Source organism: Aspergillus thermomutatus (genome assembly GCF_002237265.1).
Source record: "Aspergillus thermomutatus strain HMR AF 39 chromosome Unknown NODE_154, whole genome shotgun sequence".
Taxonomy (NCBI): Eukaryota; Fungi; Ascomycota; class Eurotiomycetes; order Eurotiales; family Aspergillaceae; genus Aspergillus; species Aspergillus thermomutatus.
The window spans coordinates 550-18,933 of NW_020798203.1; the positions used below are offsets into that span (position 1 = coordinate 550).

Below are 18,384 nucleotides of genomic sequence, written 5' to 3' on the forward strand. Positions count from 1 at the left end.
CATCCATCATAATAATATAGGAACGCAAATAGCCACCTATAGTAGTAGAAGCAAAGAGGGCTCCACTTGTAACTTTACCGCAGGCCGACTCACATCTCCCCGCTGACTGCGACAAATACAAATCCACTCAGTCTGTCCGTCTATTTGAAACGAATCAGATCTCAGTCTCATTCCAGATGAATAATAATGGTGAGTCTGAACCCAGGTAGTCGCATTCTGACTAACTTCCACCCAGATGCAGGTCGAGTCCAAGAACGGTTGCGAATCATCTTGCATCAAGCCGTTTCGGATGGCGCAGAAACGGAGGCAAACTCTGGGACCCAGTGGAGACTGTCATCCTCGAATACCTACTCATGGGCGACAACGCATTAAACAGCAAATAACAATGCTCATGCTTCACCGCGATTGCACCAGATCGATTGAATCGTCCATACGCGGTGGATGACGGAACCACGGACTGCATCGCAAGTGCCCTCCTGGCTTCTAATCCAAAGCATCCGGCCTCCACTCTGCCTCCCTCGACACTTCTATATTAATGCCATTGATGTCCATCTTCACCTCGTTGCTCCATCGCCTTCTTCCCCTCCCCACATCGACTATCACTGACTCTGCATTGATCGTTGCTCTTGGTTCCAGTCCTCTTTCCTACATACCTGTACCACGGTATCAGGTCTGATACTGCTCCGCTTATCGTCACCGTCTTATCTTCGCACGGGGGAATCAGGCGTTGCATAGTCCCCTTCACTCTCCACGTTTTTGAAATTCTTCTTTCCGGATTCAATTCCTTGATAGAAGATCTCTTTGGTGATCGACGACATCATCCACAACCCCATTCCTCTCCCTTCTCCTGCAGTATAGTTGACCCACTGCTCTCACCAATCCATTCCTGCCGCCCGCCCTGGGACTCCCTACCCACGTATTCTCCACAATTTCCTCAAAACCCGTCTCAAGATGGCTACGACCGACGGCTTCGGCTCCCAGAGGGTCCGCAGGCTTTCCAGCATTGATGCGACTCGGGCCGACCTGTACGGCGGACCTAACGTCGTCGTGCCCCCGAAGCATCTGATGGCCTCCAGCGAAGCCCATGACACGGCCATGGAGATGGCAATGGCCAAGCAGCACCTGGATGAAGAGGTTTCCTCGGAAGAAGAGTCTCCTCGTGTCGCTTCACCTGTCGCCAAGACAATCCGTAAGCTCACGACAGCGGATGAGTTCGCTCTGGCCTTTGACATCGATGGCGTCCTCATCAGAGGAGGTCAAGCTATCCCTGAGGCTGTCGATGCGTTAAAGTATATCAACGGTCAGAATCCGTATGGTGTCAAGATGTACGTCGTTCCTCCCAATAACTCTCCCGTGCAAGATAATTTACTAACTCCTTATTCTAGTCCCTACATTTTCGTAACGAATGGTGGAGGCAAGACCGAAGAGGAACGGTGTCTGGACCTCAGCCGGCAGCTCGAATTGGAGGTCTCGCCCGGTCAATTCATCTGCGGACACACTCCCATGCGGGAGATGGCCGAGAAATACCACACAGTCCTCGTGATCGGCGGCGAGGGGGAGAAGTGCCGGATCGTAGCCGAAGGTTACGGCTTCAAGGACGTCATCACGCCAGGCGACATCATCAAGACACGACACGACACGACACCATTCCGGAAACTGACCGAAGAAGAGTACAATAACTCACGCGTCCGCGAATTCAGCAAGACGCCCATCGAGGCCATCTTCGTCTTCGCCGACAGCCGGGACTGGGCCGGCGACCAGCAGATCATCCTCGATGTCCTCATGTCGAAGAACGGATACCTAGGCACCCGCTCGGAGACATTCGACGAGGGTCCCCCGATCTTCTTCTCCCACAACGACGTCGTCTGGTCCACCTCCCACGAGCACGTCCGCATCGGCATGGGTGCGCTCAGAGCCTCGCTCGAGGCCCTCTACAAGGCCGTCACCGGGAAGGAACTGACCACCATCGCGTTCGGCAAGCCCCAACTCGGCACGTACGAGTTCGCAACCCGCCTCCTCCGCCAATGGCGCAAGGATACCCACGGCATCGACAAGCCCCCTTCCACCGTCTACTTTGTCGGAGACACCCCCGAGTCCGACATCCGCGGCACCAACGACTTCGACCGCATCAGCGACTCCAACTGGTTCTCCATCCTTGTCAAGACGGGCGTGTACCAGGAAGGGACCATCCCGCGGTATCCGCCCAAGAAGACCTGTGATAATGTGCTCGAGGCCGTCAAGTTCGCCACGAACCGCGAGATGTCGAAGATGGTCGATGAGTCTGCCATTGCCGATGAGGACGTTGATTCCGGGATTGACTCGGAGTCAGCCGCGGCGCAATAGTCGTCCTGGTTTCCCTCATCTCTTCTTTACTTCCTTTTCGCCCTTAAATGTGCATATCCGCATTCCCCAGATATCCCTTGAACCCGTCATCATCATCCCATACCTTACATCCGACACATATATCCATCTTCCATTTCTTGTTCTGTCTACCGCACATTTTGATTCCCAGATATGACTCGGCTATGATGTTTCAGAGTGTTCTGCTTTTTCGGTGACATTGATCGCCACATAGATTTCCCCTAGGTTCCGGTTTGACCTGCTTTAACTGAAGCTTTTATAAATGGCATGGATCAGATTACATTTCTCAAATATCTTCAAATCTATCACTAAATGACCATCCCTCTATATCCGTATACATACAGCCACTCAGTCTCACTGTACAACATCACTTTTGAGCAATCAAATGCAACCAGACGAGTACAAGTCTTGAAATGTAGAAATCCACAATCCATGCCATTCAGCGACGTCATTGGCGGCTATACAAGGCTGAAGCCAAGCGTACCTAAAAACGCCATCGATGGAATCACGCAGCCACATGGACAGGGGGGTTGTAACGGAAGCACACAAACGGCAACTCCGGAATCATAAGGTTAGTAGCGTCCCATATTCGTTCGCGTGTGTCAGGACGAAGTTAGAACGCCAGGATGCGGAGGTGAGACATCCGCTCTCGAGTCATTTATTTGTATTGGCCTGAGCGTAAGAACCAACTTCCATGTAGTCATCCTGAGTAAAGGACGAGATGATTGGTATTCTGCTTGCTTTCTGTGTCCACCGATTCAATTGATAGGGTGATAAATCGAGTGCATGCCGTCGTCTCTGCTATCGCGGGGCAGACTAGGCAGTAGGCACCAGGGGGATGGTGGGTTGCACCAACAGCCAAGAATGCAGAGAGCCTATAATGGAACTTGAAGTCCTCACTGCCCCTTAATTTGATGATTGGATGATGATGATTGCAGGAAACGGCCATGGGGATGGAGACAGAGCCATGGCACATTCCAATGATTCCATGGGGTGTTCCACTTTTGACCCGCTTTATCCCGCACAGAAATCGCTCCCCGCATTACGATGTGGAGATCACTCGATATCAAATTCGTTGTCGAGCCAATGCTTCACGACGACTTTGCCCTCTTCAAATCCCTTTTTCGCCATTCGCACAATTATGGCTGCATGGCTGTGCCGGTGATTATGGATCCAGACCGGGTATTTTCGGAATCCCACGGAATTGAGTGATTCGATGATGGAGAATTGAGCGGGCGTTAGAGCCAGTGTGGGATCGCCCTTTTTGTCAGGCAACATTGGAGAAGTCTGGTCTGGCGTATCTGGTTGATTTTCGATGACCCCAGTCTTGCTGACAGCACGTGTTCGCAGCAGTGATTCTTCCTTTCCGGTACTGTTGCGAGCGTTTGGTAGGTAGTCCGGATCCTGCATCGCGTTTGCACTCTCAAAGGCGTCTTCGACTGCATGTTGCATGTCCTTCACAATGACAGGCACACGGTAGTTCGAGAGAAGTACCCCTGCCTTTCCGTCCTCATGAAGGCGAATACGCTGGCGACTGCGATATGTCTGTACAGCAGCGTTCATGAGGAATAGTAAAACGGCGATGGGGACAAGGACAACGACGAGCAGCCAAATTGGCACCTTGGTCAAAGTGCCTTTGATCTGTTTCCACAGTCTGGAAACGAAAGAGGGCCGCTCTTGTTTCTTCGGAGGCAGGAAGTAGTCATCAGGATCAATGACGACTGGCCCGTATCCCTTCACATAGTTGACGTTCACGTTTTCCAGGTCCTGGAATGGGTTCGTCGTCGAAAGAGAGGTCGTGAATAAATGTGTCGAGCGGTCGTTGACGATATTCGCGTATACTGAACGATTTCTGAACTTTGCCAGAGCTTGAACGAAGATGCTATCCGGATCAGCGAGGATGCTGAGCAGAGGCCTTCCCCAATCTCGGAACTCATCCACCATGAACAACTGCCTGCCGGACATGGACAAGGTCCGGGCGCCCAAGACATTGAAAATGTGGTCTTGAAAACCCTTCAATGGCATTCTCACACCGACATGGGGCGACACAAACGTCGTGAAATTGACAGGCTCCAGCTTGTCGAACCATCCTCGCGCGTGTAGCAAACCCAGCGCATATCTGGCGACTAGGCCTCCCAGAGAATATCCAACAACGCTCAGTTTCTTGATATGGATCCCCTCTGCTGCCAAGACATCCAGAGTGTCTTCAATCTCATGCGCCAATCGCTCCCCTCCGAGCTCGATTCCATCGTAGGTAAAATTCCCAGAATTTCCCTTCGCGGCGAGTATGTAGAGACGGTCTTCTCCGTAGCGCTCTCTGAGAGACGCGGCCAGGTAGTCCAGATGGGATGGATTGCCCCAGAGCCTAGAATATGCAGCCGTGCAATCAGCTATCCATGTATCGGACAAGAAACGTCATCGTGGCGGCAGGTGCGAGAGCTCTTACCCATGGACTAGGACACAAAGATGATCAACCTTCTGCGACATTTCATGAGATTGTTAGTTACCACCAAATCTTCTTCTGTGAGCAGTACAGCAGAAGCATGGCTTGAATTCCTGGTCATGGTCAGTTTAAATCCCAGGTCTTCTGGTGCGTATCATCCTTCTGCCTGATCTCATCGATCACGAGAGATAAGCCCCATTGGGATCTTGGCGCCGTTAGTGCCTGATAGATCAGGCATGTTTGTTCGGTTTGCAACTTGCTCTTCGCTTTGATCGGAGTTTAGAAGACCAGAACACCTGCTCATATGGCTTGTCCTAACCCAACCCTACAGATAATCGCGATCATATCGAGCTACGGCCCCTATCGGCTGATAAGTTCCTGTTCCTGGGATAACTGCTATATCCCACTCCAGCCAGCTGTGGTGGCGGTGCTTCACATTATTTGGGACGCGGGACACGCCTCCATGTCGCCATAACTGAGCTCGATGTTGTTTGACAGCGAGGATATGGATGTATGAAAGCTGATGCTCTCACCTTTAAGTGCATAATCACAATTGATGCGCTAGCAGTGAAGGGTGCTCCTCCTCAAAATCTACCTCGGGCATAAGCACCCGATTCAATCCCGAAGTAGGGTCAGCAAGGAAGATGCGTCCTCAGAATCTTTTGCTTTGATATGGATTTGAACTCACTTGTTCCATCCAACCGAGCTCTGTCTACTTTGATCACAGTCTCACTTCTCGAGATTTGCATCTGACCTTGAACGCCACCTGTATCAGTGTGGCATCTATTCTCAGGTTGATACTGTATCATCATGTTTACGCCTCTTGGGCTGTTCAAGGACGTTCCTTGTCCGGAAGGTCAACAATGCTCTCTCCTAACCTGCATATTTTCTCACAAACCTGTGAGCTCTTCCTTAGTTGATCAGAGCAATTCTCAAAATACGCCTGCAGCGCCAGAAGAGGCGTATGAGTCAGGCCCGCCTTCAAAGAAGCCTAGGCTGGAGACTCCACCGGAGACTGCCGCACAAAAAGCTCAACCCTTGTCAGTCCCTGAAAAGGGAGTCATAGATCCAGTACCTGCTTCAAAGGGTGTGACGGGAAGCAAACCAGAACAAACAACTCGACGCGCCGGTCAGCTTCAGTCGATGACCCGCGAAGTCTCCCCTCCAACTTTGCGGAAAGAGTTCTCGGCAAGGAAACATGGTCCTCCAGCATCTGGCAAAGGCGAAGCTCGTTTACCACCTAGACGAGCACCCCGAGAAAGTCTGAACCCGCGTATGCTCCCAAAGGCACCTGCGACTCATGGTGTGCGACTATCCATATTGACCAAGCTCCACGCCGCTATGTGTGCCCTCAATGAGAGATTGGCAAAGGAAGAAGGGGGTACGGATAACCCATTAGTCTTATCTCCCAATGAACTTGTGACAATGGCTCTGGATGAAGAGGAGAAGGCGGCAAAAGATAACCCGAGCATATATGCGAACGTCATCAAACTTCGGATTGTTAAGCTCCCAAAATTGAGCTTAGAAGAATGGAAGAAGGAAGTGAAAGCTCATCTGAATGAGCGATATTACAAGATTGAGCCAAACCAACAGAACGCTCAACAAAAGACACTCGAAACTGGACTCAGTACAAAGGAAGAAATTGCCGTTGCTAGCAAGTTGATCACTCCTCTGGAGGGGCTCGAACAGTATGGTTATGTGACCGGGAAGCCTACAAAGGAAGAAGTTGAGAGTGCACGGAGGGGAGTCAGCGAGTCCAAAGGCTGGGAGAAGTGCGATAGATGTGGTGGACGATTTCAAGTTTTTCCTGGCCGTCGCGAAGATGGCTCGTTGACGACTGGAGGTCAATGCACATATCATCCTGGCAAGCCATACTACCCACCAAGAAAACAAACAGACCACATCACCGGTGCTAGAGAAGCATACTTTCCCTGCTGCAATGAGTCCATCGGGACTTCTTCTGGCTGTACCAAGGGAAGCACACATGTGTTCAAAGTATCCGAGTCTAAACGCCTGGCTTCTATCCTTCAGTTCGAAGAGACACCGATCCAAGCCGATAAAGGGCCGCAGCAGCCTGTCTGTTTCGACTGCGAGATGGGATACACAACTCTTGGACTTGAGCTCATCCGCCTTACTGCCGTCAGCTGGCCTCACGGAAAGCAGCTCTTGGACGTTCTCGTTCGACCCATGGGTGAAATTCTAGACCTCAACTCACGCTTCTCAGGCGTGTTTCCCGAGCATTACAAAAAGGCAGTTCCCTACAATGGCACAAGCAGCCCGTCCGCTGCTGAGGAGGGCGCCTTGCAGGTTGTAGAATCCCCAGCAGCAGCACGTGCACTTCTATTCAAATTTTTACAACCTGATACGCCTTTGATTGGACATGCAATTGACAACGATCTCAACGCTTGCCGTATTATACATCCAACAATCATCGATACTGTCCTCCTCTACCCACATCCACGAGGGCTGCCGATTCGCATGGGCCTCAAAGCTCTCGCCAAGAAGCATCTGGATCGAGATATTCAAACAAGAGGCAGTCAGGGTCATGATTCCAAAGAAGACGCGATAGCGACCGGTGATTTGGTCAGGGTCAAGGCTTCTGAAACCTGGAAGATCTTGAAGTCCAAGGGATGGCGGATAGAGGACAGCAAGCTCATACCTCCGCCTGGCACAAAGGACACGGCAGAGGATTCGAAGCTTGGGCCTGGAGCCGGCCACAAAAGAAAAGATACAGAGTGATGGCTTGAAATCAATGATACCCTAGAGAATTCTGGAATTAAGCATATATTCGGCATCTACGCAGACTTGGAAGCACCAAAGAGCATTTCGGGCAATAGTTCGAGTCAATTCATTTCTACCAGTCATAACGTCATGAGTAGAAGAAGGAAAACACCCATAACTGACAAAAAGCCTCACATAAACAGGTGAACCACAACCTTTTCAGGTATTGTGAGTCAACCCAATTTTAGAGCTCAAAACACCAGTAGCCGGAACGTAATCCTTCATCGAGCACGCCTATCGCACGAGCAGACCCATAGCACATTCCCGCCTGAAAGAAGTCGCTCCCCTCATGCGAGTGTCCATGAATCCAAAAGATTGAACTTTTTTGATTCGTTGTTGAGGAATAATTTACTCCTCCTCCTCCTCGCCCTCGTCATTGACGACGTTGTAGAAGCGGAGCTCGTAGACACCCTTGGAGGTGGAGACAACGCGCAGCCAGTCACGGAGCTGCTGCTTCTTGAGGTACTTCTTGGTCCTGCGCAACGTTAGAGCCTTGACTTCTCAAGCTAAAGCTGTGCACAATGGACTTACAGGTACTTGAGGTAGCGACCAGAGAAGGGGATGTGAGTGACAACCTCGATCTTGCCCTCACCAACCTGGGAGATGACAACGTTGTCACCGAGGTTGCCGACACGGCCCTCGACCTTGATGCGGTCGTGGAGGAACTTCTCGAAGGCAGAGACATCGAAGATCTTGTCGCTCGCGGGCTGCGAAGCGTTGATGATGTACTACAGGAACCACAGTCAGCAACTCGTCCGTATGTTGAATATTGAATGCGATCATTGCATACCTTCTTGGTGACCTTCTGGGCCTTGCGACCACGAGCCTATTACCGAGAAAACAAAGCCATTAGCCTACTGTTCCATAAGTCGGATCCCGAGGAGGTCCATGATGAACATCTTCTATCTTACAACTGCTGGACTGTGGAAAATCCGCGATTGTAGACAAGAAGCGCACCATGTCCGGTCCTCAAGGAGGAACAGCAAAGCAGTTTGTGGAGTGATAACATACAGCAACGGGGGCCATTGTGACTGATGGGTGGTGTTTTTTGGGAGGATGAAGAGGGATTAAGTGGTCGCAAAGAGGTGATTATCCTGCGCCTTGAGAGAGAATTGTAGTTGAAACTTTTCGCTAGCAGTGGAGTCTCACTAGGATGGATCGCATACGGTTGGCGGTGCGTGTGACTAGACTGATTTAGGAAATAGTCAGGGCTTGAAACTGAGTATAGGGTCAAGCTGCATCAGCTGATTTTGCTGACTGTGCCTCGCTTATCCGCGAAAAAGCAAGGCTAGTGTGCTAGCGTCGCACGGACCAACTACACCATGTATATATACCCTCGCGACCCCCCAAAATTTTAGACTTTTTTTTCTTTTCTTCTCCAGCTCTCTTTGCCTTTTGGCTTAGATCAAGTGTAGTATCTGTTCTTTTCAGTTTAATCTCTGAAAGTGTTCTAAGGAACACAACATTGATTAATCTCATTTTTGGACCCAGCGGCGAGGCCTCTGTGCTTGCGCATACCTCGCCGCACAGTGTCATCGGGCTTACACTACCCCCGATTGACGCGAACCACCTTTTTTTCATCAATCTGGCCGGCTTGTCCGACCGTTTGGAGAAGAAAATGTGGTTCTCTTGAGGTGTGGGAGTTTGGACGTTCATAGCTGGCCTGTATGTGTCTCTTGTGATGTCACTCGTAGATAAAGAAATTAGGTGAGATTTGTCTTTTTGCGTGAACATTCTAGAAGCTTTATCTCCTGAGCTCTCCCGAGAGTATTAAGGTACATACATTCAAGCTCAAGCGTAAGTGCGAGAACTAGAACAGTCTCAATTGATTGCACGTGACATTAAGGACTGGGAATCATTTACAACTGCAACCATCTGCAATACTTCCAATTCATCTTTGAGTAGCACATTACAACATGGGTTCTGTTGTCTTGCCACATCTGCGCTCTGCCTGGCACGTTGATCAGGCTATCCTTTCGGAGGAGGACAGACTTGTGGTATGTAAGCAAATTTACGTTCGGTTTCTTTTCAACTGACTGACATTCGCCATTCGAAACATAGGTTATCAGATTTGGTCGCGATCATGACGTTGATTGTGAGATTGCTGCCCCTCTATCTTTTCTGGTGGGCAATACTAATCTCGGGCAGGCATGCGTCAAGATGAGGTGCTCTTTAAGATCGCTGAGCGTGTGAAGAGTAAGTTCAGTCTAAATGTTCTGTTCCCTCGGTCACAGTCGATGACACTGACATCTGCGATCAGATTTCGCGGTAATCTACCTCTGCGACATTGACGAGGTACCTGAATTCAACTCCATGTACGAACTTTTCGATCCCATGACCATCATGTTCTTCTGGAGGAACAAGCATATGATGTGCGATTTCGGTACCGGTAACAACAACAAGTTGAACTGGGTGCTTGAGGACAAGCAGGAGTTGATCGACATCATTGAGACTATCTATAAGGGTGCTAAGAAAGGACGTGGTCTCGTCGTGAGTCCCAAAGGTAAGCTCTATCTTTTGGTGTGGTCTCATTCGGGCTTATAAATTAACGATTTGGCAGACTACTCGACTAGATATCGCTACTAGACGCTTTCATTCGATTGGCTCCGCGTGTAGTCTTGCTCAAAGCAGGCTCATTCTTTTTTGTTTGAGAGGCCTAAAATTGCGCTATGGCATTTCTAGTCTATCTTTCCTTGTTCATGAGATGCGACGACGAATCATGAAATTTACTATGATGCGAGTATCTTGTTCCATGTCAATATCCACTTTGTAGGACCAGTTGTGGAACACTTTTGTGCTGTGCCCATTTCAAGTAAACAAGAACTACAATCATGACACGATCTGACAAATGTTGTGCCTGTAGTTCTATTTATCTATATAACCACCTGCACGAGCGATATGTCTTATGTCCTGCAACACCTCGATTGAAAGTTTGCACAATCTCTCAAGAATTTTACATAGATCATTTATAATTCCAAAGTAATCATTAATTAAATCTGTCTAATTACCTAGAGTGCGATAACCATACCTGCAGAAGCCCTGTGTTGACCATAATGCCGCTTCCAAGCCTTCTCTAGGGTACTGATCTTGAAAGCGCCAACAATCGTAGCAGTAGGCATCTAGCCCCAAACAAGGTACTCGCTGTAGCCTTTGTACCTCTTGAACTAGATTTCTGAAGTTTCCACGAGCGCTCTTGCGGAGAATGCTGCGGTCACAAGCTTCACATATTGATAACTAAAAAATGGGCGATTCCCTGTGGTAGTCACGTGGCCGTTGGTTTTCTTGCCCCTTGGTTACTTGATGCTATATTAACCAACCTCATGCTCCACCATCGACCAGTGTCAAGTCCAGGATGGCATTTGGTCCTTGGTTTGGACGACTGCGGCGATTGTTGACGACATGGTCTTCTTTGAAGCATTGGATATGGTCTTGGATGCCTTCATTGCCACGCCTGATCAGTCGGCCCCCTGTTGGAGATGTTGAAACGGTACGATATATTCCCTCGCTTTGTCTGCCAAAATCTTCCCTGACTATTCAACAATAGGAAGAATCAAATTCAAGGGAGGAGCACCCCAGTGACATCGAACATGACAAGGTCCATTCCAGTACAAGGGACGCTCAAGGCCAGTTTATCTCGGGAGGGATCACTGGGATAGTGGAGCTCCTTGATGATGGGACTGCACTCAAGTCACCATTTCCAGATTCCGAGATTGAAAGTCATGTCCTAGACATCGCCAAGAAGCTAGCATCTATCGTCGTATTGGGCCACATAAGAGGCTTGTTCGGCTACTGGGTCATTCCAGGGATGGTCTCGTGCTCGAATATATGGAAAATGGTGATCTCAAGACATATCTCCAAGCTCATGACTCAATATCGATGAGCCTCAAATTGAAGTGGGCATACCAAGTCGCGGAGGCTGTCGACCTCTTACATAGGAACGGGGTAATTCATTGCGACATAAAACCACGAAACTTTCTGTTGGACACGGCTCTCGACATCAAAATCATTGACTTCTCAGGCTCTTCGCTAGATGGGTCGAAGCCGGCGTCTGGTGAGGGCACCCGATTTTTTCTTCCACGGCACTGGAGAGATCAACCCACAGTGACCACAGATCTATTCGCACTAGGGTCGACCCTTTACGAGATTTTTCAAGGTATCAGTCCCTACGAGGAGATCCCTAGTGACGAGGTAGAAAGACTTTTTACACAGAAAGAATTTCCTGATGTCTCTGGTATTCCATGTGGACAAATAATCAAACAATGTTGGCTATCTCAAGTCGATTCGGCGGCGCATGTGCAGACTGCTGTCGGAGATATCCTTTTTCGCACGGTAAACGTCGATTCCCTATTTAAGCCAGATTTCATAGAGCTAAAGCCAAAGTCCATAGTCACGTCCATAGCTTTCTCCTAAACCCTTTAGTCATACAGGAAGACTGACTAGCCAAAAAATGTTTAATTCTCTTTACTTATCTCTTACGATACCTTGAATTTCGTTTTTAACTTGCAATGTAATCACTACGGATGCTCTCTTACTAATGGCACATCCTATTAAGAAGGCTATCTAATTGGATGCCTTAGGAATTTATCTTCTCCGTTTAGATATTGTAACAAATGTCGAGTGACATGGACTTCAAGTAGATGGGTTGAGCTGGCATACCAATTAACTGCGTGTCTAGCTTAGTCTTCGATCTTCGGCCCGCAGTTTCTTCACTTTTACGTTGACGTAACATTAACAGACACCGCAACAACTTAATCAACACTGAAGTAGCAACGGCAAACTCGGGGTACCTGTAACATCTCAAAAATGATCGATAACTCAATCTTTGAGAATCTTCAAGCGAAGATTGACGAAGAAACCGCCGTCCGTGACGTAAGTCCCTGAGGAGCTCAGAAGCTCGACATACCAAAGCACAAGTAATGAAGAATAGCTAATGCCCGCGCAGGAGCTCCACGAGATTGTCCAGTCGCTTTCTAAGAAAGGTTCTCTCTGCGATCTCTGCCAGCTGGACCTTGATTCTCCTGATTGAGGCAAAGTCGCATGCTCCGAACTGCAACTGACATACATGATTGCGCACAGGAAGATCCACGCAAGCTATACTCTCCCGAGCTCACTCCACGCCATCTGATCAACGTATGTATCCCTGTTTGCAAACTCATATTTGCTCTGTTCGTTGATAATGAATAGTGAAGCCGCTTCTTGACGATGCGACCAGAGAGATAATCGCTCAAAGAGACGAGGTCGCGCGGCTCAAGACCGTGGCGGACAAGCACCCGTTCTACAAGTACAACGGGGTGTGGACGAGAGAGTTGCAAAATCTTGTTAGCCGCCTTCCGACACGTGTTCAGTGAGACTTGCTAAGTTTCGAGACAGGTAACGTCGATCGAGTTATGTGCCTGGCTCGGAGGGCTCGAGGAGTACAAGGGCACCGGCTCGGCTTCGTTCTTGACCATCGAGGAGGTTGGGAAGTTCCTGAATGGTAGGTTGCTCTTCCTACTCTCTGTGCTTGAGTTTAGCTTTGTTCTGACGTGATGCATGCTAGTCCCGGTCAATCTGAAAGAACAAGATGCTTTTCACCTGACCATCGAAGAATATCTTCTTGCACTCATTGGCATGGTTGAGGAATTGGTAGGCATTTTTCTTGTTTGACCTCACGGGTTTAGAGATACTGATCTAGGATTAGTCCCGTCTAGCAGTCAATTCGGTCACTCTTGGTGATTACAACCGCCCTGTTCAGATCGGTAAATTTATCAAGGATCTGTTCGCTGGTTTCCAGCTGCTCAACTTGAAAAATGATATCCTGCGAAAGAGGAGTGATGGTATCAAGTACAGCGTAGGTCTTTTTTACTCTCTGGTTCCTGTTTGCATAATCTTTGCTAATGGACATGGGGCTGTAGGTCAAAAAGGTTGAAGATGTGGTCTATGATCTGTCTTTGCGCAATCTGATTCCCAGGGGAAGTGCTGCGGCTTAGATACTACCATCCGAGAGGATTACAGTTCAGGAAATGCAATCAATCGCTCAAGGTAGATCAATCAAAAGCTCATTCAACGCAGGTATCCTAAATACAAACAATACAATCCCAAGTATGGTATCTCTGCCTATTAGCCCACCATCATTCCTTCACTCCCGGAAACACTACGACAATTTAGCCTGCTCGGTAGTCTCCCCCGTCCTCGTCGAAGCCGCAGTCCCCTCCTTCTTCGCCTTCTCAATCTCCTTTAGAATCGTTTCTTCCAGCGATTCAGGCTTGGTGATACTAGCCCAGCGCCCAACGACCTTTCCATCAGCGGAAACCAGAAACTTCTCGAAATTCCACTTGACGCGCTTCAGCCCCATAAGTCCAGGCATCGACTCCTTCATCCACGTCCACACGGGCGCCGCATTGTCGCCGTTGACATCCAACTTGCCCAGCACGGGGAAGGTGACGCCGTAGTTGACCTGGCAGAAAGACTGGATCTCGTCGTTAGAGCCGGGGTCTTGGCTGCCGAATTGGTTGCAGGGGAAGCCCAGAATGGTGAAGTCTTCGGGGTGCTTGGCTTTGATGGACTGGTAGAGGTTCTCGAGGCCTTTGAACTGAGGGGTGAAGCCGCATTTGGAGGCAGTGTTGACGACGAGGACGACTTTGCCTTTGAGGGAGTCGAGGTTGAAGGGTTCGCCCTTCTCTGTGGTTGGGGTTGGGTCAGCAATGCATCCTCTTTGTTTTCTCGACCAGCGATTTGGGGGTTTGAGGGTTGATTTGCAACGGGCGATACATACTGTCCACAGGCTTGAAGTCGTAGAATGTCGTCGCGGAGGCCATTGTTCTGATGAAAAGTGATTTGGGATATCGAACAAGGGATGTCCGAGTGTTGAGGAGTCTACTTGTAGGACTTGGTCGTGAACTCCTCACTTCAAGATGAATCTGGTGATATTTTGGAAGATTGACGGATAACAATCGCGAAATATATGTCAAGGAGAAACTGCGAAATATAATGGGAGAAGGTGAGAGTGAAGGCACTAATAATACCATGCTAGATCATCAAGAGCCGAGGCAACTTGGAAGGTGGGCGGTCGCATATATAAATTCACGACCATTGAGACTTGAGACTTTGTGAGGGGCGCCGTCGGACGTGAGACCATCCGATGCCGATGACGATGTCATCTTGCTGGAGGTCCGATTGAAACAATCTGTGGATTACGGATATTATCAGATTGCGGTACCAGATAAATTCGGACGCCAATTCCAAATCATTTACACTTAGTCTTGACGGATATTGCACTCCCGAATTCTTCCCGCTGATATTTTGTCATCACGACAGTTCTAGACATCGGAGATTGATCTCTGCAGAGGCTAGCCAAGGCTATTATAGCCACGGCTTATTAATGTCTTGACAATTCAGTCCTTGTAGTCATTCATATCCTAAGTGATTACCGTGATCACTGCATAAATGTGTAGGTGGCTACATGAAGCCACACTATTGAATTAATGCATGCATGTGTCATGAGATTGAGAATGTTTAAGAACACAGCCGGTACTCTTGGGCACTGCCACATTGTCTTGTATTGTAGAAATCTAGATTAACCAATAGATTATCAGCAATTTATATATCAGATTTCAAAGCTCTCTTGCCCGTCACTGAGGAACCATACAACCACCAAGAACGCAAGCAGATTTTTCTCAGCAACTGTATCACACGACACTCGACCATATTGTAGCGTCTTTTGAAGTGCAGGCATGTTGATTGAGCATAGACCACATGGGTAACCTAACTGCATCGGCTTTCGCCCATGTACTTCCGTGCATCTTCGCACTTGGTAACCTGTGTCCGGTCGGACATCCCTCCTGGATTCTGGCAACTCCAAATGTCTGGGTCATCCCAGCATAGACTGGCCAGTCTGGCCTAGCACTACCAGATCTCCAGCCAGCAGGAAGGCAGGAAGTCAACCGGATCGCCCTGATCAACCACAGTGTGGGTTCTGCACACGTAGTGCCGTCATGGCCGACAAATGACCACGTCTCTCATCCCTTCTTCGTGGTAGTCACGTCTCATTTCTCCTCCTCCTCCTCTATTTCCTCACTCAGGACGTCCACATCCAACTCCTCCATAACTCCGAGCACAACCCCCAAGCTCTCCATGAACCCGTTGACAGCCACACGGAGCATGCGATTCGTCGTAGCGCGGTACGTCGTCTCAAGGACTGTCTTCGCCGCCTCGTCCTCGTCCGCGGTGGAGTTCTGAACTGGAGATTTCACGGCGAAACTACGGCGGACGAAAGGGGACAGTTCGGCGTCGACTTCGAGGGCTTGGAGGGCAGAGGAGGCGAGGCGGTTGCTGGGAAGGGGGAGGGATATTGTTCTTTTGGTTTGGGTTTCGTTAGTGGGGCGTGTTCATGGACGGGGACGCTGAGGGAGGAGTCTTACAGTGAATAAGGAAATTCAGGATTGGTTGACTTGTTGGTAGCCATGATGAAGGGCAATAAGATATCAATTCAAACCAACTATGTGAATAAAAGAGTAAGGGGCTACTCTTCGGTATAGTTCTTCGAATGTTTGAGAGAGCAAGGCGGGGAGGGAATTCTTGGAGTAGGAGATGAGTCAGCATATTAGTCAAGCGCAATCAATAAGGGCACTGTTTTCACACCACTTCAGCTACGAACTCTAGCTTGAAGATTGTCTGGGCTTTATTGACAATTAGCTAACTTTCTAAATTCTACAGTGCGGATAGTTGCCAAGTACATTAGGTTCCTGATCTGCACAGCTTTGCGCAGTTGACTACTCCGTAGCCTTATAGAATACCATTATAAACTCTAGATTGCTGCAGTAGAGCACATACGACCATAGGGTGTGGAAAACAGGGCTTCCCGTCCGCTCAGCCGTACTTAAGCCACACGCCGGCCGGTTAGTAGTTGGGTGGGTGACCACCAGCGAATCCCGGCTGTTGTATGTTTTTTCCCTTTCTAATCTTTTTGACATTTTGCACTTCTTTTTGGTACTGAGTAGATCCCAGTGATTACCAGACCAAGGGGAATTTCTTGAAGGCTGGAGGAGCGTCGACAATCTCTCTATGCCATTGATTAAAGTATTTTTAGGCCGGCAACTTCAATTCCCTGATTTGTCTAATATATTCCGCATATTCCCCTGGGGTTCATAGACCTAGCTTTACTCTCGAGGGGATGACTGCAATAATACTCCCTGATCTACTTTCTAGGCTATACTACCATTTGCTACCTAGCTCCTACTAATATTAATACTAGATAGTGTATCTCTGTATGCTAGCTAGTTTATGACCCTCGGAACGGAGTAGACGGTAAAAGGGTGCTTCATGACCGCAGCCTATCCTACGGCTAATGAAACATTTGTCTTCTACAGTCTTAAACCAGTTTGGACATAAAGGTATGGAATTGATAAGGTACTGTACATGAAGCTTTATCCACGAAGATCCAGCGCCGTTTGGCAGATCAAATCGAACCGAAAGCGTGAAGTTAAGAGTCGCTATACACCCAATGGTCATGGTATCCCGGGGTTTCTCGACCGCAGCCGTACGTAATGCGTTTCACAAAGGTAGGTATTGGATTCAAAAAATGAATCATTTACTGGATGAGGTTGAGGATGGTGGTGACAGCAGAGAGACCGCCTAGGGATGTCTTTAGTACGCTTGCCCATCACTGTTTGAGAAAGGGAACTTACCAGTCTGGCCGAGAATGTTGAGGACGTTCTCAAGGCCGGCAGCGTCGAGGGCACCTAAGGACGCAATCAGTAGATGCAAATCACTGAGGGAACAAGTCACTTACCGCTCTGAATCTTGCTGACCAGGTTCTGCGCAAGGGTGGTGAGCTGGCCAACCTCCTGGCGCTTGACACCGACAGCTAATTATTCTTGTTAGCCACATCAATTCTCCCCAGGGGTGTTGACTACATACTGCCGGTAACAGTGTCGACGGCACCAGAGGCAGTGTTCTTAACGGTGCCAACGGCGGCACCAGCGGTGTTTTCAACAGTGCCGACTGCGCTGTCAGCGACATTGGTGACGGGCTTAGCAACACCCTCAACAGTGCCGACTGCGCTACCAGCGACGTTGGTGGCGGGCGTAGCAACACCATTAACAGTGCCCATGATGTCACGCTTGGTGGCAACAGAGACAGGGACGAGCTTGGTCAGCTGGCCCTTGATGTCGGTGAGTTCTAATGGACAGTATTGGGATTAGCGAGGCCGGTCTGTGTTTTTGGATGTTTCGGAGAGGTCCTTTAAGAAGGACATACCGGTCTGGACCTGGGTGAGGTCGACCTCCTGGCAAACGCCGTTGAGGAGACCACCGACGAGACCCTCAACATTGTCGAGAGCACTGTTCAGCTTGTTGAGGGTGGCATCAACAGGGGCCTGGGGGATGACCAGAGCGGAGGCAGAGCTGGCAACAGCCAGGGAAGCGATGATTCCAGTGAACTTCATTATGACGGTTGGTTTTGATTAAGAATTAGAAACTAAAGGAGTGACTGAGAGTTTGTGGCAAAGGAGTGAATGGGCGCTGAAAGCAGGCCTTGAAAAGGATTGACTGGAAAGAGTGGATTTGGCTGGTGTGAGGAGGAAGAGGAAAATGATTTGAAGCAGAGCAAGACGTCGTTTTATAGGCAGATCTTGTTGCTCCTTTTTCCTCCCTGGACAAATCTTTTCATTCTCCTGGATGGTGGTCGTCGTCCGCTCTTGCGCTGCCTCGGATTCCACGTGTAGATCAGGGGCATCGTGGTCAGAGACGTGAGTGATAGCCCATCACCTCCCAGGCCGTCTGTTACATACTAGCAGCCTGAAGACAACAGCGATCGACACG

At 49.1% G+C, this 18,384-nt stretch overlaps 9 protein-coding genes across 9 annotated transcripts; 4 read left to right on the forward strand and 5 right to left on the reverse strand.

Annotated features, from left to right (window-relative positions):
- Nucleotides 1-951: 951 nt before the first annotated feature.
- CDV56_100426 (phosphatidyl synthase) lies at nt 952-2,343 on the forward strand (the record flags this gene model as incomplete). The annotated part of the gene is made up of 2 exons (XM_026754045.1): nt 952-1,325; nt 1,386-2,343. The coding sequence occupies 2 exons, from the start codon at nt 952-954 to the stop codon at nt 2,341-2,343; spliced, it is 1,332 nt and encodes a 443-aa protein (XP_026612809.1).
- Nucleotides 2,344-3,417: 1,074 nt separating this feature from the next.
- On the reverse strand, nt 3,418-4,848 carry CDV56_100809 (lipase ROG1 family protein; the record flags this gene model as incomplete). The annotated part of the gene is made up of 2 exons (XM_026754428.1): nt 3,418-4,726; nt 4,808-4,848. 2 exons carry the CDS (start codon nt 4,846-4,848, stop codon nt 3,418-3,420), a joined length of 1,350 nt encoding a protein of 449 aa, XP_026612810.1.
- Nucleotides 4,849-5,614: 766 nt separating this feature from the next.
- On the forward strand, nt 5,615-7,543 carry rex3 (putative RNA exonuclease Rex3; the record flags this gene model as incomplete). Its single annotated transcript, XM_026754756.1, has 1 exon — nt 5,615-7,543. One exon carries the CDS (start codon nt 5,615-5,617, stop codon nt 7,541-7,543), a length of 1,929 nt encoding a protein of 642 aa, XP_026612811.1.
- A 390-nt stretch (nt 7,544-7,933) lies between these two features.
- Nucleotides 7,934-8,611, reverse strand: RPL22 (60S ribosomal protein eL22; the record flags this gene model as incomplete). The annotated part of the gene is made up of 4 exons (XM_026755117.1): nt 7,934-8,060; nt 8,117-8,313; nt 8,376-8,411; nt 8,597-8,611. 4 exons carry the CDS (start codon nt 8,609-8,611, stop codon nt 7,934-7,936), a joined length of 375 nt encoding a protein of 124 aa, XP_026612812.1.
- An 890-nt stretch (nt 8,612-9,501) lies between these two features.
- DIM1 (DIM1 family thioredoxin-like protein) lies at nt 9,502-10,171 on the forward strand (the record flags this gene model as incomplete). Its single annotated transcript, XM_026755332.1, has 5 exons — nt 9,502-9,582; nt 9,647-9,680; nt 9,734-9,781; nt 9,846-10,088; nt 10,146-10,171. The coding sequence occupies 5 exons, from the start codon at nt 9,502-9,504 to the stop codon at nt 10,169-10,171; spliced, it is 432 nt and encodes a 143-aa protein (XP_026612813.1).
- A 2,217-nt stretch (nt 10,172-12,388) lies between these two features.
- On the forward strand, nt 12,389-13,554 carry CDV56_102105 (translin; the record flags this gene model as incomplete). The annotated part of the gene is made up of 7 exons (XM_026755724.1): nt 12,389-12,454; nt 12,662-12,715; nt 12,775-12,903; nt 12,956-13,061; nt 13,125-13,210; nt 13,266-13,415; nt 13,480-13,554. 7 exons carry the CDS (start codon nt 12,389-12,391, stop codon nt 13,552-13,554), a joined length of 666 nt encoding a protein of 221 aa, XP_026612814.1.
- A 164-nt stretch (nt 13,555-13,718) lies between these two features.
- On the reverse strand, nt 13,719-14,382 carry HYR1 (glutathione peroxidase; the record flags this gene model as incomplete). Its single annotated transcript, XM_026755911.1, has 2 exons — nt 13,719-14,245; nt 14,340-14,382. The coding sequence occupies 2 exons, from the start codon at nt 14,380-14,382 to the stop codon at nt 13,719-13,721; spliced, it is 570 nt and encodes a 189-aa protein (XP_026612815.1).
- Nucleotides 14,383-15,609: 1,227 nt separating this feature from the next.
- CDV56_102540 (CTAG/PCC1 family protein) lies at nt 15,610-16,028 on the reverse strand (the record flags this gene model as incomplete). Its single annotated transcript, XM_026756159.1, has 2 exons — nt 15,610-15,919; nt 15,985-16,028. 2 exons carry the CDS (start codon nt 16,026-16,028, stop codon nt 15,610-15,612), a joined length of 354 nt encoding a protein of 117 aa, XP_026612816.1.
- Nucleotides 16,029-17,153: 1,125 nt separating this feature from the next.
- On the reverse strand, nt 17,154-18,008 carry CDV56_102729 (uncharacterized protein; the record flags this gene model as incomplete). The annotated part of the gene is made up of 5 exons (XM_026756348.1): nt 17,154-17,197; nt 17,251-17,304; nt 17,355-17,429; nt 17,483-17,743; nt 17,822-18,008. 5 exons carry the CDS (start codon nt 18,006-18,008, stop codon nt 17,154-17,156), a joined length of 621 nt encoding a protein of 206 aa, XP_026612817.1.
- Nucleotides 18,009-18,384: the final 376 nt, after the last annotated feature.